This window comes from Oncorhynchus gorbuscha, linkage group LG05 (genome assembly GCF_021184085.1).
Source record: "Oncorhynchus gorbuscha isolate QuinsamMale2020 ecotype Even-year linkage group LG05, OgorEven_v1.0, whole genome shotgun sequence".
NCBI classification, from domain to species: domain Eukaryota; kingdom Metazoa; phylum Chordata; class Actinopteri; order Salmoniformes; family Salmonidae; genus Oncorhynchus; species Oncorhynchus gorbuscha.
In genome coordinates this window covers 3,914,879-3,937,589 of record NC_060177.1, presented here as the reverse complement: position 1 = coordinate 3,937,589, position 22,711 = coordinate 3,914,879, and the positions used below count along the sequence as shown (strand labels likewise).

Here is a 22,711-nt window from a genome sequence, read left to right as displayed (position 1 = left end):
TCGCATCCGCTACAAGACCATGGTGCTTGCCTACGGAGCTGTGAGGGGAACGGCACCTCAGTACCTCCAGGCTCTGATCAGGCCCTACACCCAAATAAGGGCACTGCGTTCATCCACCTCTGGCCTGCTCGCCTCCCTACCACTGAGGAAGTACAGTTCCCGCTCAGCTCAGTCAAAACTGTTCGCTGCTCTGGCTCCCCAATGGTGGAACAAACTCCCTCACGACGCCAGGACAGCGGACTCAATCACCACCTCCGGAGACACCTGAAACCCCACCTCTTTAAGGAATACCTAGGATAGGATAAAGTAATCCTTCTCACCCCCCCTTAAAATATTTAGATGCACTATTGTAAAGTGGTTGTTCCACTGGATGTCATAAGGTGAATGCACCAATTTGTAAGTCGCTCTGGATAAGAGCGTCTGCTAAATGACTTAAATGTAAATGTAAATGAGTATTAGACTCTACCTGTATGGAGTATTAGACTCTACCTGTATGGAGTATTAGACTCTTCCTGTATGGAGTATTAGACTCTACCTGTATGGAGTATTAGACTCTACCTGTATGGTGTATTATACTCTACCTGTATGGTGTATTAGACTCTACATTAGACTCTACCTGTATGGAGTATTAGACTCTTCCTGTATGGAGTATTAGACTCTACCTGTATGGAGTATTAGACTCTACCTGTATGGAGTATTAGACTCTACCTGTATGGAGTATTAGACTCTTCCTGTATGGAGTATTAGACTCTACCTGTATGGAGTATTAGACTCTACCTGTATGGAGTATTAGACTCTTCCTGTATGGAGTATTAGACTCTTCCTGTATGGAGTATTAGACTCTACCTGTATGGAGTATTAGACTCTACCTGTATGGAATATTAGACTCTACCTGTATGGAGTATTAGACTCTACCTGTATGGAGTATTAGACTCTACCTGTATGGAGTATTAGACTCTACCTGTATGGTGTATTAGACTCTACCTGTATGGTGTGGACACCTCAGAGACACAACCCTGGCCAGAAACATGGACACTTCAGAGACAAGTCTTCCGGTTCCGGTTGGAGCGAGTGGTCGCATCTGCACTTCGCTCCCGCGGGTAGTATAACTTTTTCATTATATTTCATTATAGCACAACGGTTTGATTTGTCTAATCTTAGCAATTTCTTCTCAGCTAGCTACATAGCCGTCTTTGTATCAAAGATAATTGCGTAATTATCGTATTTCACCGTCCTAACGTAGTCTTCACTAGCCAGCTAGCTAACGTCCACTGATTAGCTGCACTGGAGAAACTATTACACTCAACTGAACGACTTGATTAGTGTAGTGTTAGCTAGCTACATAGCTGTCTTTGCTGTCTTCGTATCATCGTATCCAAGATAATTGTGTTGTTTAGGTTTAGAGTGTGTAGTCTTAGAGTGATTATCTTAATTTACCGAGGTTAGCTAGCCAGCTATTTGTCGTCCTTAACGTAGGTGACTCTGCTAGCTAGCCAACGCTAGCCAACATCTACTGAATAGAACTTCCGCACTCAACAACCCGGTCGCATTCACAGGTAGTATCACATTTTCACTTCATTACAGTACAACGGTTTGATTTGTTTGATCGTAGCTAGCTACATAGCTAGCTACATAGCCGTCTTTGTATCAAAGATAATTGTGTAGTCTAGAGCGATTTTCTAGGTTCGCTAGCCAGCTATTGTCGTTCTTTTAACGCAATGTAACGTAAACAACACTGCTAGCTAGCCATCTAGCCCCCGAATAGCAACACTGCAGAAACTATTACACTCAACGGAACGACTTGATTAGTGTAGTGTCAACAACGCACCCACTGCCAGCTGGCCTACTTCAGCAGTACTGTATCATTTTAATCATTTTAGTCAATAAGATTCTTGCTACGTAGCTTAACTTTCTGAACATTCGAGACGTGTAGTCCACTTGTCATTCCAATCTCCTTTGCATTAGCGTAGCCTCTTCTGTAGCCTGTCAACTATGTGTCTGTTTATCCCTGTTCTCTCCTCTCTGCACAGACCATACAAACGCTCCACACCGCGTGGCCGCGGCCACCCTACTCTGGTGGTCCCAGCGCGCACGACCCACGTGGAGTTCCAGGTCTCCGGTAGCCTCTGGAACTGCCAATCTGCGGTCAACAAGGCAGAGTTCATCTCAGCCTATGCCTCCCTCCAGTCCCTCGACTTCTTGGCACTGACGGAAACATGGATCACCACAGACAACACTGCTACTCCTACTGCTCTCTCTTCGTCCGCCCACGTGTTCTCGCACACCCCGAGAGCTTCTGGTCAGCGGGGTGGTGGCACCGGGATCCTCATCTCTCCCAAGTGGTCATTCTCTCTTTCTCCCCTTACCCATCTGTCTATCGCCTCCTTTGAATTCCATGCTGTCACAGTTACTAGCCCTTTCAAGCTTAACATCCTTATCATTTATCGCCCTCCAGGTTCCTCTGAGAGTTCATCAATGAGCTTGATGCCTTGATAAGCTCCTTTCCTGAGGACGGCTCACCTCTCACAGTTCTGGGCGACTTTAACCTCCCCACGTCTACCTTTGACTCTTTCCTCTCTGCCTCCTTCTTTCCACTCCTCTCCTCTTTTGACCTCACCCTCTCACCTTCCCCCTACTCACAAGGCAGGCAATACGCTCGACCTCATCTTTACTAGATGCTGTTCTTCCACTAACCTCATTGCAACTCCCCTCCAAGTCTCCGACCACTGCCTTGTATCCTTTTCCCTCTCGCTCTCATCCAACACCTCCCACACTGCCCCTACTCGGATGGTATCGCGCCGTCCCAACCTTCGCTCTCTCTCCCCCGCTACTCTCTCCTCTTCCATCCTATCATCTCTTCCCTCCGCTCAAACCTTCTCCCACCTATCTCCTGATTCTGCCTCCTCAACCCTCCTCTCCTCCCTCTCTGCATCCCTTGACTCTCTATGTCCCCTATCCTCCAGGCCGGCTCGGTCCTCCCCTCCCGCTCCGTGGCTCGATGACTCATTGCGAGCTCACAGAACAGGGCTCCGGGCAGCCGAGCGGAAATGGAGGAAAACTCGCCTCCCTGCGGACCTGGCATCCTTTCACTCCCTCCCTCTACATTTTCCTCCTCTGTCTCTGCTGCTAAAGCCACTTTCTACCACGCTAAATTCCAAGCATCTGCCTCTAACCCTAGGAAGCTCTTTGCCACCTTCTCCTCCCTCCTGAATCCTCCCCCCCCTCCTCCCTCTCTGCAGATGACTTCGTCAACCATTTTGAAAAGAAGGTCGACGACATCCGATCCTCGTTTGCTAAGTCAAACGACACCGCTGGTTCTGCTCACACTGCCCTACCCTGTGCTCTGACCTCTTTCTCCCCTCTCTCTCCAGATGAAATCTCGCGTCTTGTGACGGCCGGCCGCCCAACAACCTGCCCGCTTGACCCTATCCCCTCCTCTCTTCTCCAGACCATTTCCGGAGACCTTCTCCCTTACCTCACCTCGCTCATCAACTCATCCCTGACCGCTGGCTACGTCCCTTCCGTCTTCAAGAGAGCGAGAGTTGCACCCCTTCTGAAAAAACCTACACTCGATCCCTCCGATGTCAACAATTACAGACCAGTATCCCTTCTTTCTTTTCTCTCCAAAACTCTTGAACGTGCCGTCCTTGGCCAGCTCTCCCGCTATCTCTCTCTGAATGACCTTCTTGATCCAAATCAGTCAGGTTTCAAGACTAGTCATTCAACTGAGACTGCTCTCCTCTGTATCACGGAGGTGCTCCGCACTGCTAAAGCTAACTCTCTCTCCTCTGCTCTCATCCTTCTAGATCTATCGGCTGCCTTCGATACTGTGAACCATCAGATCCTCCTCTCCACCCTCTCCGAGTTGGGCATCTCCGGTGCGGCCCACGCTTGGATTGCGTCCTACCTGACAGGTCGCTCCTACCAGGTGAGGTGGCGAGAATCTGTCTCCTCACCACGCGCTCTCACCACTGGTGTCCCCCAGGGCTCTGTTCTTGGCCCTCTCCTATTCTCGCTATACACCAAGTCACTTGGCTCTGTCATAACCTCACATGGTCTCTCTTATCATTGCTATGCAGACGACACACAATTAATCTTCTCCTTTCCCCCTTCTGATGACCAGGTGGCGAATCGCATCTCTGCATGTCTGGCAGACATATCAGTGTGGATGACGGATCACCACCTCAAGCTGAACCTCGGCAAGACGGAGCTGCTCTTCCTCCCGGGGAAGGACTGCCCGTTCCATGATCTCGCCATCACGGTTGACAACTCCATTGTGTCCTCCTCCCAGAGCGCCAAGAACCTTGGCGTGATCCTGGACAACACCCTGTCGTTCTCAACCAACATCAAGGCGGTGGCCCGTTCCTGTAGGTTCATGCTCTACAACATCCGCAGAGTACGACCCTGCCTCACACAGGAAGCGGCGCAGGTCCTAATCCAGGCACTTGTCATCTCCCGTCTGGATTACTGCAACTCGCTGTTGGCTGGGCTCCCTGCCTGTGCCATTAAACCCCTTCAACTCATCCAGAACGCCGCAGCCCGTCTGGTGTTCAACCTTCCCAAGTTCTCTCACGTCACCCCGCTCCTCCGTTCTCTCCACTGGCTTCCAGTTGAAGCTCGCATCCGCTACAAGACCATGGTGCTTGCCTACGGAGCTGCGAGGGGAACGGCACCTCAGTACCTCCAGGCTCTGATCAGGCCCTACACCCAAACAAGGGCACTGCGTTCATCCACCTCTGGCCTGCTCGCCTCCCTACCACTGAGGAAGTACAGCTCCCGCTCTGCCCAGTCAAAACTGTTCGCTGCCCTGGCCCCCAATGGTGGAACAAACTCCCTCACGACGCCAGGACAGCGGAGTCAATCACCACCTTCCGGAGACACCTGAAACCCCACCTCTTTAAGGAATACCTAGGATAGGATAAGTAATCCCTCTCACCCCCCTTAAGTTTTAGATGCACTATTGTAAAGTGACTGTTCCACTGGATGTCATAAGGTGAATGCACCAATTTGTAAGTCGCTCTGGATAAGAGCGTCTGCTAAATGACTTAAATGTAAATGTAAATGTAATGTAAATGGTGTATTAGACTCTACCTGTACAGTGTATTAGACTCTACCTGTATGGTGTATTAGACTCTACCTGTACGGTGTATTAGACTCTACCTGTACGGTGTATTAGACTCTACCTGTACAGTGTATTAGACTCTACCTTTATGGTGTATTAGACTCTACATTAGACTCTACCTGTATGGTGTATTAGACTCTACCTGTACAGTGTATTAGACTCTAACTGCACAGTGTATTAGACTCTACCTGTACAGTGTATTAGACTCTAACTGCACAGTGTATTAGACTCTAACTGCACAGTGTATTAGACTCTACCTGTATGATGTATTAGACTCTACCTGTACAGTGTATTAGACTCTACCTGTACGGTGTATTAGACTCTACCTGTATGGTGTATTAGACTCTACCTGTACAGTGTATTAGACTCTACCTGTACAGTGTATTAGACTCTACCTGTACAGTGTATTAGACTCTACCTGTATGGTGTATTAGACTCTACATTAGACTCTACCTGTATGGTGTATTAGACTCTACATTAGACTCTACCTGTATGGTGTATTAGACTCTACCTGTACAGTGTATTAGACTCTACATGTATGGTGTATTAGACTCTACCTGTACAGTGTATTAGACTCTACCTGTACAGTGTATTAGACTCTACCTGTATGGTGTATTAGACTCTACATTAGACTCTACCTGTACAGTGTATTAGACTCTACCTGTATGGTGTATTAGACTCTACCTGTACGGTGTATTAGACTCTACCTGTACAGTGTATTAGACTCTAACTGCACAGTGTATTAGACTCTAACTGCACAGTGTATTAGACTCTACCTGTACAGTGTATTAGACTCTACCTGTATGGTGTATTAGACTCTACCTGCACGGTGTATTAGACTCTACCTGCACAGTGTATTAGACTCTACCTGCACAGTGTATTAGACTCTACCTGTACGGTGTATTAGACTCTACCTGTATGATGTATTAGACTCTACCTGTACAGTGTATTAGACTCTAACTGCACAGTGTATTAGACTCTACCTGTACAGTGTATTAGACTCTAACTGCACAGTGTATTAGACTCTAACTGCACAGTGTATTAGACTCTACCTGTACAGTGTATTTGACTCTAACTGCACAGTGTATTAGACTCTAACTGCACAGTGTATTAGACTCTACCTGTATGGTGTATTAGACTCTACATTAGACTCTACCTGTATGGTGTATTAGACTCTAACTGCACAGTGTATTAGACTCTAACTGCACAGTGTATTAGACTCTACCTGCACGGTGTATTAGACTCTACCTGCACAGTGTATTAGACTCTACCTGTATGGTGTATTAGACTCTACCTGTACAGTGTATTAGACTCTACCTGCACAGTGTATTAGACTCTACCTGTATGGTGTATTAGACTCTAACTGCACAGTGTATTAGACTCTACCTGCACAGTGTATTAGACTCTACCTGTATGGTGTATTAGACTCTACCTGTACAGTGTATTAGACTCTACCTGCACAGTGTATTAGACTCTACCTGTATGGTGTATTAGACTCTACCTGCACAGTGTATTAGACTCTACCTGCACAGTGTATTAGACTCTACCTGCACAGTGTATTAGACTCTACCTGCACAGTGTATTAGACTCTACCTGTATGGTGTATTAGACTCTACCTGTACAGTGTATTAGACTCTACCTGCACAGTGTATTAGACTCTACCTGTATGGTGTATTAGACTCTAACTGCACAGTGTATTAGACTCTACCTGCACAGTGTATTAGACTCTACCTGTATGGTGTATTAGACTCTACCTGTACAGTGTATTAGACTCTACCTGCACAGTGTATTAGACTCTACCTGTATGGTGTATTAGACTCTACCTGCACAGTGTATTAGACTCTACCTGCACAGTGTATTAGACTCTACCTGCACAGTGTATTAGACTCTACCTGCACAGTGTATTAGACTCTACCTGTATGGTGTATTAGACTCTACCTGTACAGTGTATTAGACTCTACCTGCACAGTGTATTAGACTCTACCTGTATGGTGTATTAGACTCTAACTGCACAGTGTATTAGACTCTACCTGCACAGTGTATTAGACTCTACCTGTATGGTGTATTAGACTCTACCTGTATGGTGTATGACAGCGCCAGGCCCTTCATAGCAGGGCTGATGGTATCAGGAGAACTGAGCACCACGAACAGAGCCACCAGCAGAGTGACTGAGGCAGACAGAAAGTCCAGCCAGAAGGACAGCCAGCGTGTCCCACAGTTAAACAACAGGAAGTGGTTGGAGTTGTTGTCGCTCATCTCCTTAAATCTGGAGAACAATGCACAACGGTGTTGACTGTCATTATTTTTAATCTTCATTTATTTGAGTTATTTCCCCAGTTGATGAAACCATGGTCAGACCAAGTTATTTCTCCAGTAGATGAAACCATGGTCAGACCAAGTTATTTCCCAAAGTAGATGGAACCCTGGTCAGACCAAGTTATTTCCCAAGGTAGATGAAACCATGGTCAGACCAAGTTATTTCCCCCAGGTAGAGGAAACCCTGGTCAGACCAAGTTATTTCCCCAGGTAGAGGAAACCCTGGTCAGACCAAGTTATTTTCCCCAGGTAGAGGAAACCATGGTCAGACCAAGTTATTTCCCCAGTAGAGGACACCATGGTCAGACCAAGTTATTTCCCCAGGTAGAGGACACCATGGTCAGACCAAGTTATTTCCCCAGGTAGATGAAACCATGGTCAGACCAAGTTATTTCCCCAGGTAGAGGAAACCCTGGTCAGACCAAGTTATTTCCCCAGGTTGAGACCAAGTTATTTCCCCAGGTAGAGGAAACCCTGGTCAGACCAAGTTATTTCCCCAGGTTGAGGAAACCCTGGTCAGACCAAGTTATTTCCCAAGGTATAGGCAATCATATGTATGTTTTAACTAGCATCTGTCTGCATTGTTGGAATGATAATATGTACACTGAGGAGAACAAGTATTTGATACACTGCCGATTTTGCAGCTTTTCCTACTTACAAAGCATGTAGAGGTCTGTAGTTTTTATCATAGGTACACTTCAACTGTGAGAGACGGAATACAAAACAAAAATCCAGAAAATCACATTGTGTGATTTTTAAGTAATTAATTTGCATTTTATTGCATGACATAAGTATTTGATCAACCACCAACTAGTAAAAATTCCGGCTCTCACAGACCTGTTAGTTTTCTTTAAGAAACCTTCCTGTTCTCCACTCATTACCTGTATTAACTGCACCTGTTTGAACTTGTTACCTATAAAAGACACCTGTCCACACACTCAATCAAACAGACTCCAACCTCTCCACAATGGCCAAGACCAGAGAGCTGTGTAAGGACATCAGGGATAAAATTGTAGACCTGCACAAGGCTGTGATGGGCTACAGGACAATAGGCAAGCAGCTTGGTGAGAAGGCAACAACTGTTGGTGCAATTATTAGAAAATGGAAGAAGTTCAAGATGACGGTCAATCACCCTCGTTCTGGGGCTCCATGCAAGATCTCACCTCGTGGGGCATCAATGATCATGAGGAAGGTGAGGGATCAGCCCAGAACTACACGGCAGGACCTGGTCAATGACCTGAAGAGAGCTGGGACCACAGTCTCAAAGAAAATCATTAGTAACACACTACGCCGTCATGGATTAAAATCCTGCAGCGCACGCAATGTTCCCCTGCTCAAGCCAGCGCATGTCCAGGCCCGTCTGAAGTTTGCCAATGACCATCTGGCTGATCCAGAGGAGGAATGGGAGAAGGTCATGTGGTCTGATGAGTCAAAAATAGAGCTTTTTGGTCAAAACCACTCGCCGTGTTTGGAGGAAGAAGAAGGATGAGTACAACCCCAAGAACACCATCCCAACCGTGAAGCATGGAGGTGGAAACATCGTTCTTTGGGGATGCTTTTCTGCAAAGGGGACATTACGACTGTACCGTATTGAGGGGAGGATGGATGGGGCCATGTATCGCAAGATCTTGGCCAACAACCTCCCTCCCTCAGTAAGAGCATTGAAGATCGTCGTGGCTGGGTCTTCTAGCATGACAACGACCCGAAACACATAGCCAGGGCAACTAAGGAGTGGCTCCGTAAGAAGCATCTCAAGGTCCTGGAGTCTCCAGACCTGAACCCAATGAGAAAATCTTTGGAGGGAGCTGAAAGTCCGTATTGCCCAGCGACAGCCCCAAAACCTGAAGGATCTGGAGAAGGTCAGTATGGAGGAGTGGGCCAAAAGCCCTGCTTCAGTGTGTACAAACCTGGTCAAGAACTACAGGAAACGTATTATCTCTGTAATTGCAAACAAAGGTTTCTGTACCAAATATTAAGTTCTGCTTTTCTGATGTATCAAATACTTATGTCATGCAATAAAATGCAAATTAATTACTTAAAAATCATGCAATGTGATTTTCTGGATTTTTGTTTTAGATTCCGTCTCTCACACTTGAAGTGTACCTATGATACAAATTACAGACCTCTAAATGCTTTGTAAGTAGGAAAACCTGCAAAATCGACAGTCCTTCAAAAACTTGTTTTAACTAGGATCTGTCTGCATTGTTGGAATGTATGTTTTAACTAGGATCTGTCTGCATTGTTGGAATGTATGTTTTAACTAGGATCTGTCTGCATTGTTGGAATGATAATATGTGATATAATATGTATCTTTATTTTAGAGTCATGTTTTAACTAGGATCTGTCTGCATTGTTGGAATTATGTTTTAATGGTTAGGATCTGTCTGCATTGTTGGAATGTATGGGTTAGGGTTAGGATCTGTCTGCATTGTTGGGTATGTTTTCAGGATCTGTCTGCAGGGTTGGGTATGTTTTAACAGGATCTGTCTGCAGGGTTGGAATGTATGTTTTTAGGATCTGGGTCAGGGTTGGAATGGTAATATGTGATATAATATGTAGGGTTATTTTAGAGTCAGGGTCAGGGTCAGGGTCAGGATTAGGGTCAGGGTTAGGGTTAAGGTCAGGGTCAGGATTAGGGTCAGGGTTAGGGTCAGGGTCAGGGTCAGGGTCAGGATTAGGGTCAGGGTTAGGGTTAAGGTCAGGGTCAGGGTCAGGGTCAGGATTAGGGTCAGGGTCAGGGTTAAGGTCAGGATTAGGGTCAGGGTCAGGATTAGGGTCAGGATTAGGGTCAGGGTCAGGATTAGGGTCAGGATTAGGGTCAGGGTCAGGGTTAGGGTCAGGGTCAGGGTTAGGGTCAGGGTCAGGGTCAGGGTTAAGGTCAGGGTCAGGATTAGGGTCAGGATTAGGGTCAGGGTCAGGATTAGGGTCAGGGTCAGGGTCAGGGTCAGGATTAGGGTCAGGGTTAGGGTCAGGGTCAGGGTTAGGGTCAGGGTCAGGGTCAGGGTCAGGGTTAATGGTCAGGGTCAGGGTCAGGGTCAGTGTCAGGGTTAGGGTCAGGGTCAGGGTTAGGAGACATGGGTTAGTGTCTGGATTACTGCTCAGGGTCAGGTTGTAGGGTGATGGGTGAGGGTGGATGGTGGAGGTGGTCAGGGAGGGTTAGATCCAGGGGGAACGGGTCACGGTCTCCATCCTCTTCAGGGTCTGAGGGTTAGGGTCTGGATTATAGGGTGGAGATATCACACAGGTCAGGACACAGGGTCAGAACACAGGGTTCAGAACACAGGGTCAGGGTCAGAACACAGGGGTCAGAACACAGGGTCAGGACTCAGAACATGTCTTACTGACTCAGGAGGACTCAGAACACACCTCACAGGACTCAGAACACATGGACAGGACTCAGAACACACAGGATCAGAACACAACACACAGGGAGACACACAGGACTCAGAATACACCACACAGGATTCAGAACAAACACACCACACAGGAATCAGAACACACCACACAGGACTCAGAACACACCACACCGGACTCAGAACACATAGGACTCAGAACACACCACACAGGACTCAGAACACACCACACAGGACTCAGAACACACCATACAGGACTCAGAACACACCATACAGGACTCAGAACACACCATACAGGACTCAGAACACACCATACAGGACTCAGAACACACCATACAGGACTCAGAACACACCATACAGGACTCAGAACACACCATACAGGACTCAGAACACAACACACAGGTCTCAGAACACAACACACAGGACTCAGAACACAACATACAGGTCTCAGAACACAACACACAGGACTCAGAACACAACACACAGGACTCAGAACACAACACACAGGACTCAGAACACACCATACAGGACTCAGAACACACAGGACTCAGAACACACCATACAGGACTCAGAACACAACACACAGGACTCAGAACACACCATACAGGACTCAGAACACAACACACAGGACTCAGGACTCAGAACACAACACACATGTCTCAGAACACACCATACAGGACTCAGAACACACCGTACAGGACTCAGAACACACCATACAGGACTCAGAACACACCATACAGGACTCAGGACTCAGAACACAACACACAGGACTCAGAACACACCATACAGGACTCAGAACACACCATACAGGACTCAGGACTCAGAACACACCATACAGGACTCAGAACACACAGGACTCAGAACACAACACACAGGACTCAGAACACACCATACAGGACTCAGAACACACCATACAGGACTCAGAACACACAGGACTCAGAACACACAGGACTCAGAACACACCATACAGGACTCAGAACACACGATACAGGACTCAGACTCACTACAGGACTCAGAACACACAGGACTCAGAACACAGTACAGGACTCAGAACACACAGGACTCAGAAACAATGCCAGGACTCAGAACACACAGGACTCAGAACACAATGCCAGGACTCAGAACACACAGGACTCAGAACACACAGGACTCAGAACACAACACACAGGACTCAGAACACACCATACAGGTCTCAGAACACACCATACAGGACTCAGGACACAACATACAGGACTCAGGACACAACACACAGGACTCAGAACACAACACACAGGACTCAGAACACACCACACAGGACTCAGAACACAACACCAGGACTCAGAACACAACACACAGGACTGTGTGACCAAATGACAGTATGTCACACTAGAGTATGAGTGTGAAGATGCCGGTTGACTCACTAGAGTATGAGTGGAAAGATGCCAGTTGACTCACTAGAGTATGAGTGGAAAGATGCCGGTTGACTCACTAGAGTATGAGTGTAAAGATGCCAGTTGACTCACTAGAGTATGAGTGTAAAGATGGCTCCCAGCAGCGTGATGGCGATGAGTAGGGGAGGGAACACGGCAGAGATGGTGACGATGGTGTAGGTGACCATCAGGCTGAACTGTAGGAAGTTCTCCATGTTGAAGGGCAGCATGGTGTCCACCTCATCCTGGTCCTTGGAAAAACGGTTCACCATACGTCCCGTTGGGGTGGTGTCAAAGAAACTCATGGGGCTGTTCAGGATCTACGACACAGACAGGACCCAGGGGATAGGGTTAGGGTGATGAGAGGACAGGACCCAGGGGATAGGGTTAGGGTGATGAGAGGACAGGACCCAGGGGATAGGGTTAGGGTGATGAGAGGACAGGACCCAGGGGATAGGGTTAGGGTGATGAGAGGACAGGACCCGGGGGATAGGTTTAGGGTGATGAGAGGACAGGACCCAGGGGATAGGGTTAGGGTGATGAGAGGACAGGACCCAGGGGATAGGGTTAGGGTGATGAGAGGACAGGACCCAGGGGATAGGGTTAGGGTGATGAGAGGACAGGACCCAGGGGATAGGGTTAGGGTGATGAGAGGACAGGACCCAGGGGTTAGGGTGATGAGAGGACAGGACCCAGGGGATAGGGTTAGGGTGATGAGAGGACAGGACCCAGGGGATAGGGTTAGGGTGATGAGAGGACAGGACCCAGGGGATAGGGTTAGGGTGATGAGAGGACAGGACCCAGGGGATAGGGTTAGGGTGATGAGAGGACAGGACCCAGGGGATAGGGTTAGGGTGATGAGAGGACAGGACCCAGGGGATAGGGTTAGGGTGATGAGAAGACAGGACCCAGGGGTTAGGGTTAGGGTGATGAGAGGACAGGACCCAGGGGATAGGTTTAGGGTGATGAGAGGACAGGACCCAGGGGATAGGGTTAGGGTGATGAGAGGACAGGACCCAGGGGATAGGGTTAGGGTGATGAGGACAGGACCCAGGGGATAGGGTTAGGGTGATGAGAGGACAGGACCCAGGGGATAGGGTTAGGGTGATGAGAGGACAGGACCCAGGGGATAGGGTTAGGGTGATGAGAGGACAGGACCCAGGGGATAGGGTTAGGGTGATGAGAAGACAGGACCCAGGGGTTAGGGTTAGGGTGATGAGAGGACAGGACCCAGGGGTTAGGGTTAGGGTGATGAGAGGACAGGACCCAGGGGATGGGGTGATGAGAGGACAGGACCCAGGGGATAGGGTTAGGGTGATGAGAGGACAGGACCCAGGGGATAGGGTTAGGGTGATGAGAGGACAGGACCCAGGGGATAGGGTGATGAGAGGACAGGACCCAGGGGATAGGGGGTGATGAGAGGACAGGACCCAGGGATAGGGTGATGAGAGGACAGGACCCAGGGGATAGGGTTAGGGTGATGAGAGGACAGGACCCAGGGGATGGGGTGATGAGAGGACAGGACCCAGGGGATAGGGTTAGGGTGATGAGAGGACAGGACCCAGGGGGGTGATAGGGACCCAGGGGATAGGGGGTGATGAGAGGACAGGACCCAGGGATAGGGTTAGGGTGATGAGAGGACAGGACCCAGGGGGGTTAGGGTTAGGGTGATGAGAGGACAGGACCCAGGGGATAGGGATAGGGTGATGAGAGGACAGGACCCAGGGGTTAGGGTTAGGGTGATGAGAGGACAGGACCCAGGGGATAGGGTTAGGGTGATGAGAGGACAGGACCCAGGGGTTAGGGTTAGGGTGATGAGAGGACAGGACCCAGGGGTTAGGGTGATGAGAGGACAGGACCCAGGGGTTAGGGTTAGGGTGATGAGAGGACAGGACCCAGGGGATAGGGTTAGGGTGATGAGAGGACAGGACCCAGGGGTTAGGGTTAGGGTGATGAGAGGACAGGACCCAGGGGATAGGGTTAGGGTGATGAGAGGACAGGACCCAGGGGATAGGGTTAGGGTGATGAGAGGACAGGACCCAGGGGTTAGGGTTAGGGTGATGAGAGGACAGGACCCAGGGGTTAGGGTTAGGGTGATGAGAGGACAGGACCCAGGGGTTAGGGTTAGGGTGATGAGAGGACAGGACCCAGGGGTTAGGGTTAGGGTGATGAGAGGACAGGACCCAGGGGTTAGGGTGATGAGAGGACAGGACCCAGGGGTTAGGGTTAGGGTGATGAGAGGACAGGACCCATGGGATAGGGTTAGGGTGATGAGAGGACAGGACCCAGGGGTTAGGGTGATGAGAGGACAGGACCCAGGGGTTAGGGTTAGGGTGATGAGAGGACAGGACCCAGGGGTTAGGGTGATGAGAGGACAGGACCCAGGGGTTAGGGTGATGAGAGGACAGGACCCAGGGGTTAGGGTGATGAGAGGACAGGACCCAGGGGTTAGGGTGATGAGAGGACAGGACCCAGGGGTTAGGGTGATGAGAGGACAGGACCCAGGGGTTAGGGTGATGAGAGGACAGGACCCAGGGGTTAGGGTGATGAGAGGACAGGACCCAGGGGATAGGGGGTGATGAGAGGACAGGACCCAGGGGGGTTAGGGGGATGAGAGGACAGGACCCAGGGGTTAGGGTGATGAGAGGACAGGACCCAGGGTTAGGGTGATGAGAGGACAGGACCCAGGGGGGGTTAGGGTGATGAGAGGACAGGACCCAGGGGTTAGGGTTAGGGTGATGAGAGGACAGGACCCAGGGATAGGGTTAGGGTGATGAGAGGACAGGACCCAGGGGTTAGGGTGATGAGAGGACAGGACCCATGGGTTAGGGTGATGAGAGGACAGGACCCAGGGGTTAGGGTGATGAGAGGACAGGACCCAGGGGTTAGGGTGATGAGAGGACAGGACCCAGGGGTTAGGGTGATGAGAGGACAGGACCCAGGGGTTAGGGTGATGAGAGGACAGGACCCAGGGGTTAGGGTTAGGGTGATGAGAGGACAGGACCCAGGGGTTAGGGGATGAGAGGACAGGACCCAGGGGTTAGGGTGATGAGAGGACAGGACCCAGGGGTTAGGGTGATGAGAGGACAGGACCCAGGGTTAGGGTGATGAGAGGACAGGACCCAGGGGGGTTAGGGTGATGAGAGGACAGGACCCAGGGGTTAGGGTGATGAGAGGACAGGACCCAGGGGTTAGGGTGATGAGAGGACAGGACCCAGGGGTTAGGGTGATGAGAGGACAGGACCCAGGGGTTAGGGTGATGAGAGGACAGGACCCAGGGGTTAGGGTGATGAGAGGACAGGACCCAGGGGTTAGGGTGATGAGAGGATTGATGAAACACAACGCTACTGGAAGAGCTTTATGACATACACTACCGTTCAAAAGTTTGGGGTCACTTAGAAATGTCCTTGTTTTTCAAAGACAAGCACATTTCTTTGGTCCAATAAATAACATCAAATTGATCATAAATTCAGTGTAGACATTAATGTTTTAAATGACTATTGTAGCTGGAAACGGCTGATTTTTAATGGAATATCTATTATCAGCAACCACTATTCCTGTGTTCCAATGGTACATTGTGTTAGCTAATGTTTATAATTTTAAAAGGCTAATTGATCATTAGAAAACCTTTTCGCAATTACGTTAGCACAGCTGAAAACTGTTGGTCTCATTAAAGAAGCAATAAAACAGGCCTTCTTTAAACTAGTTGAGTATCTGGACCATCAGCATTCGATTACAGGCTCAAAATGGCCAATGGCTTTTCTAAGTGACCCCAAACTTTTGAATAGTAGTGTATATCTTCAGAGACCTATCCACTGCTAATATGTAAAGTAGCATGACTCATGGGGTTGCCCAGGGTCTGAACCCCAGACAGTCCAGGGTGTATACGATTCTTTATATCCCAAAGTAAAGGTACAACACCAACCCAGCTATTTGTTGTGGAACAAGACAGGGATGTCCCCTCTCCCTCTCCTCTTCCAAGATTCAATGCTATGGAATTCCTCATCAATAACGTTTGGTGATCATCCCTCACTGTCCTTATCCCTCGTCCTTTTCAATACAATTGACAAGAGTGGTGTTGTGTGGTAGTGTGATTGATAACAGTGGTGTTGTGTCATAGTGTGATTGATAACAGTGGTGTTGTGTGTGGTAGTTACGTTTCTGAACATGGTGTCGTGTAGCTTGGAGGATGCATGCAACGTGACTTTGGTGAAAGAGTAGCCCTTGATGAAGCTGAAGACCAGCATGGCCACCACCACCAGGCCGTAAATCATCTGGTAGAAGCTCAGGTCAGGGTTCAGGGAGATGTTCCCTGCGGTGGAATTCGACACGTTCGCTGTCTGAAATCACACGTTAAAGAGCCCGTTAGTTACTGTGTCAGGTACTAAGAATGTTTTAACTAGTCTATAAAAACATATGCAGAATGTTCTGTTACATGTTTTACTTGTGCTAGCCACAGTGTCACACCCTGACCATAGTTTGCTTTGTATGTTTCTATGTTTTGGTCGGTCAGGGTGTGAGCTGGGTGGGCATTCTATGTTACATGTCTAGTTTGTCTAGTTCTATGTTTGTCCTGATATGGTTCTCAATCAGAGGCAGGTGTTCGTCATTGTCTCTGATTGGGAACCAATTTGGTAGCCTGTTTGGTGTTGGGTTTTGTGGGTGATTGTCCTGGTTACTGTCTCTGTGTTACTTTGCACCAGTATTAGGCTGTTTGGTTTTCGTGTTACGTTTATTGTTTTTGTATTTGATTCGTGTTTACTTTGTTTCATTAAACATGGATCGCAATAGCCACGCCGCATTTTGGTCTGACTCTACTTCACCTAAAGAGAACCGTTACAGAATCACCCACCACAACAGGTCCAAACGGCGTGGTAACGGGCAACGGAAAAAGCAGCAGCAGGAGAAGCAACAGATGCAGCAGCAACAGGAGCAGCAGCAGGAGCAGTGGGAGAGGCTGCACTACTTGGAAGAATGGACATGGGAGGACGAATTGGATGGTAAAGGACCCTGGGCTCATCCAGGAGAATATCACCGCCCCAAGGAAGAACTGGAGGCGGGGGAAAGCGGAGACGCTGGTATGAGGAGGCAGCGCAGCGTCGTGGATGGAAGCCTGAGAGTCAACCCCAAAAATGTATTGGGGGGTCTTTATATCGCCAGGTAGGAGACCTGAGCCAACTTCCTGTGGTTACCGGGGGATGAGAGAGACCGGGCGGGCACCGTGTTATGCTGTGAAGCGCACGGTGTCCCCTGTGCGGGTGCATAGCCCGGTGCGGTACATTCCAGCTCCGCGTATTGGCCGGGCTAGAGTGGGCATCGAGCCAAATGCCATGAAGCCGGCTCTACGCATCTGGTCTCCAGTGCGTCTCCTTGGGCCGGCTTACATGGCACCACCAACCTTGTGCTCGGTGTCCCCGGTTCGCCTGCATAGCCCAGTGCGGGCTATTCCACCTCGCCGCACTGGCAGGGCGACAGGGAACATTCAACCGGGTTAGGTTGGGCAGGCTCGGTGCTCAAGAGCTCCAGTGCGCCTGCACGGCCCGGTCTATCCGTCACCACCTCCACGCACCAGCCCTCCAGTGGCAGCCCCCCGCACCAGGCTGTCTCTCCGGTCCATCTTTACAGGGGCTCCCTCCTCTCCAGCGCTGCCGGAGTCTCCAGCCTCTCCGGCGCTACCAGAGCCTTCCTCCTCTCCTGCGCCGCCAGTGCCGCCCGTCTGCCCAGCGCCGCCCGTCTGCCCAGCGCCGCCAGTGCCGCCAGTCAGCCAGGGGCCGCCAGTGCCGCCAGTCAGCTGAAGACCAGCATGGCCACTGTCCCGAGCTGCCCCTCTGTCCCGAGCAGCCGCCCCTCTGTCCCGAGGTTCCGCCCCTCTGTCCAGAGCTTCCGCCCCTCTGTCAGGAGCTTCCGCTCCTGTGTCCCGAGCTGCCGCCCCTCTGTCCATTGAGAAGAGTTGCCATGGTGAGGAGGCCACGGAAGAGGACAAGGTGGGGGACTAAGACTACGGTGAAGTGGGGGGACACGTCCAGCACCAGAGCCGCGAACAGATGCCCACCCAGACCCTCCCCTATAGGTTCAGGTTTTGCGGCCGGAGTCCGCACCTTGGGAGGGGGTTACTGTCACACCCTGACCATAGTTTGCTTTGCATGTTTCTATGTTTTGGTTGGTCAGGGTGTGATCTGAGTAGGCATTCTATGTTACATGTCTAGTTTGTCTAGTTCTATGTTTGGCCTGATATGGTTCTCAATCAGAGGCAGGTGTTCGTCATTGTCTCTGATTGGGAACCATATTTAGGTAGCCTGTTTGGTGTTGGGTTTTGTGGGTGATTGTCCTTGTTACTGTCTCTGTGTTACTTTGCACCAGTATTAGGCTGTTTCGGTTTTTCGTGGTACGTTTTATTGTTTTTGTATTTGATTCGTGTTTACTTTGTTTCATTAAACATGGATCGCAATAGCCACGCCGCATTTTGGTCTGACTCTACTTCACCTAAAGAGAACCGTTACACACAGATGTAGTCTGATCTGCTAAAAGAGGACAAACTGTTGATAAAATTGAGAATTTTTGAGGAAAACCAATCGCAGCGCTCCAATAGATAGCAACTGTCGTCGAGTCCAACATCTCGGGACGTTTCAAATGAAAGCCAGTAAGGAAATGGCAGAAAACACAGATTTCTCTTCAAAACATAAATATTTTAAACGGCAAAATAATTTTAACACCAGGCGGTACTTGCTACTGTGATTCCTGTAAGGGAATACCCCCCTGTATTGGACAAAAATGAATGGCAAGTCATTGGCATCGGACAAACCATATACACATTGGCCAATACCACCCAATTCGGCGTTGATTCATGCAAAGTGTATTGCAAATGCCATATGGCAATTGCCAGTTGTAACACTTTAAAAATTCAACAGGGGGCGAATGCGCTCCACCGGGGTTTTTCATATTGGAAATGTAACCCAAGTCAACGTCCAAAAGCAAAATTTTGAAAAAATGAATTTTTTGTCAAAATTTATCACCCCTTAAAAAAGTGCTTTCTGGACCGTTTTTCGAAATTCTTTCGATTTTTTTGTCAATTACACATGTGTAAGAACTGAGTGAATATACTTTTGTCCAATTATATTATCATAATTTTATTTATTTTTTTACATGCGCATAATGAATATGTTTTGTCCAATTTCAATATGATTTCATAGGAAGTCAAAAGTCAAAAATGTCAAAATTTTGTAAAAAACTTCACACACCCTTAAAAAAGTGCTTTCTGGACCGTTTTTTGAAATTCTTTCGAATTTCAAAAAACTTTTGTCAATTACACATGTAAGAACTGTATGAATATACTTTTGTCCAATTTTATTATCATAGTTTTTTTTTTAGTTTTTTTATTGTGCATAAGGAATTTTTTTGTGGGCCAAATGCCATAAGAAATTTGACATGCTCAAAAATCCTGCAGAAATGCAAAATTGACTGGCCTGATGAACACAGGATGGCCGAGCAGTGATAGTTGTACCTTTCCATCACTCGTTGTGTTGATTTCATCATGTCCATTTGTTTATGTTTTCTCACTTTTGCAAAGTCACTGTGCATTTGCAATATGTTTCAATGTGCATTTACCATATGAAATTTGGCATGCTCAAAAATGCAAAATTGACTGGTCTGATGAACACAGGATGGCCGAGCAGTGATAGTTGTACCTTTCCATCACTCGTTGTGTTGATTTCATCGTGTCCATTCGTTTATGTTTTCTCACTTTTGCAAAGTCACTGTGCATTTGCAATATGTTTCAATGTGCATTTACCATATGAAATTTGGCATGCTCAAAAATGCAAAATTGACTGGTCTGATGAACACAGGATGGCCGAGCAGTGATAGTTGTACCTTTCCATCACTCGTTGTGTTGATTTCATCATGTCCATTTGTTTATGTTTTCTCACTTTTGCAAAGTCACTGTGCATTTGCAATATGGTTAAATGGGCATGTACCATCACGATTTTGTCATGCTATAAAAATCCTGCAGGAATTCAAAATTGACTGGCCTGATGAACACAGGATGGCCTGGCAGTGATAGTTGTTCCTTTCCATCACTCGTTGTGTTGATTTCATCATGTCCATTTTGTGATGTTTTTTCACTATAGAATCATATTGCAAATGCACGTGCATTTGCAATATGTTTCAATGTGCATTTACCATATGAAATTTGACATGCTCAAAAATGCAAAATTGACTGGTCTGATGAACACAGGATGCCCGAGCAGTGAGAGTTGTACCTTTCCATCACTCGTTGTGTTGATTTCATCATGTCCATTTGTTTATGTTTTCTCACTTTTGCAAAGTCACTGTGCATTTGCAATATGGTTCAATGGGCAGGTACCATCACAAATTTGTCATGCTATAAAAATCCTGTAGGAATGTGAAATTGACTGGCCCGATGAACTCGGGATGGCTGGGCAGTGATTCTGGTTCATCTCAATGGCTCTTTAGGGTTGATTTCAGAATGTCACTTTTGGTGATGGTACCTCACTGTTTAAACATATTGCAAATGGACAAGAGTCACCAGCAAGTCACCATCCATCAGTCAATTAGATATCATTCTGACACCAAACTGATACAAACTGACACTAAACCCACTTTTTCCAACCTGTTTAGTAGCCAACTATCACACACTTCAGAGCTGGCCCAAAATTCACAACGCCTTTGGTTCAAACCATAAAAAAAACATAAAACACATAGTTACGTTCTAGCTGCGGGTCCATTTCTTATGTTACGTGTAGGCCTAGTTGAGGCAACCACGAATCCCAAGTTTCGGCTCGATCGGTCATTTGGTGTCCGAGCAAAACCCTAATTGGTGCTGAAAATCCACTTTTTTCCATGACTTGCTATGGGGTCCTGAAACGTTGGGGTCTGTCTATATGGGCCGAGACGGTCGCAATGCACCTAGTCTTGTGTCTCTGAGACATTTCTAAATGTCGCCATTTTCATAATGGTCAAAATGAATTGAAGTCATTGCAAATGTACGAAGCTGTTTCTCGGTCCGAGAACCGTCTAGAGCCACGTAACTCACCACGCACTATCGACCTGAGGTCTAGAACAGGATTCTAAAGTTTCGGATCTCTAGGTCTGACGGTTCTTTAAAAGTTCCAACAAGGTTAACTAATGCAGGCAGTGTATGTCTCTACGCACCCCAATGGGTCCCTACTTCCAAGCTGTGTGTATGTGTGATTTAGTTTTCCTTTGAAATTTTATGGGAAAAATGACTGATTTACAGTTCATGGGGGTTGTCTAATCACATATATGAAGTTTTGGAAAGATCTGACTTTTTTAACCCCTCGAAACAGCCCAAGAGACACCAATTATGGCACTTCCGGTTGGCACAGGAAGCTATAAGTCAACACATATCCTCACTGGGGTATGCTTTTACAGAATCCTGAGTTTTAAGTCCTTATGTTAAGAATTGACTGATTTACACAGGGTTGAATGCACTATGTCTATCAAACTGCAGGCAGGGTATGGATAAACACTTTTAGGGTGATTTTAACCACTTCCGGTTGGTCCAGGAAGCTTAGAATCAACACAGGTAGACCTCATACTGGCCTGATGGACTGTTACCAAAGACAGGTTCATACGGCATTCATAACCCATATAGGCTTCAGGTTGAATTTAGGGGTGCAGGCAATGTATTCCTATGGGGAGAGAAGTCAATGCAAACTCTTTGAAGTAAACACCTTCTTTTAACTATTAAGGGTTAATGCCACACGGTCAACGTTAGGCTTGCATGGATCGGGAGGACCTTAGGAACGTACCTGAGGTCGAATTGTGCTTCGCACCCTAACGGTTCTCTCACTGTCACCCAAAAGCAAATGACGTTGTGGGGCAGGCTTAATTTTGGGCCTACTTTTCTAATGGTCGCTGCGCTCAGACCGAGCAAGCTACGGTCAAGCGGGATATCTCGTTGAACTCGGCACGGCCTAGAGATTATGTTTATGCCATTGCCTGCTCTCTGTGTCTTTGAGAACCACACTTTTTCACTCCATCCTTGCTGTGTGTGCGTGTGAGAGCTTTTCTTTGACATCTGTTGGGAGAAATTACTGATTTACAGTTCATGAGGGTTACCTAGTCACACATATGAAGTTTTGAAAAGATCTGACCTTTTTAACCCTTGGAAACTGCCACTGTGACACCATTAAAGGCACTTCAGGTTGGCACAGGAAGCTATAAGTAAACCCATGTCTTGATTGACATAGAAACTTACAGAATCCTGAGTTTTAAGTCTTTAAGTTAAGAATTGACTGATCTACGATCTACACAGGGTTGAATGTAGTCATTTTCACCTTTGAAGGTTATGTACATCAAAACACCTTTTGGGTCAATTTAACCACTTCCGGTTGCTTCAGGAAGCTTAGAATTGACACAGGTAGACCTCATAGTGATCTGATGGACTGTCATAGAAGACAGGTTCATAAGGCATTCATAACCCACATAGGCTTCAGGTTGAATTTAGAGGTGCAGGCAATGTATTCCTT

The 22,711-nt window shown here is 47.8% G+C and overlaps 1 protein-coding gene across 1 annotated transcript in view; it reads right to left on the bottom strand.

The window, feature by feature from the left end:
- LOC124035374 (ATP-binding cassette sub-family C member 12-like) overlaps positions 1–22,711 on the bottom strand; it is a 90,417-nt gene that overhangs the window by 13,086 nt on the left and 54,620 nt on the right. The window contains exons 21-25 of the mRNA XM_046348834.1: positions 16,358–16,540; positions 12,294–12,520; positions 10,924–10,985; positions 10,534–10,639; positions 7,199–7,388 (exon numbers count right to left, since the gene is read on the bottom strand). Coding sequence (XP_046204790.1) covers positions 7,199–7,388; positions 10,534–10,639; positions 10,924–10,985; positions 12,294–12,520; positions 16,358–16,540 — 768 coding nt within the window. The remainder of the gene's footprint in view (positions 1–7,198; positions 7,389–10,533; positions 10,640–10,923; positions 10,986–12,293; positions 12,521–16,357; positions 16,541–22,711) is intronic.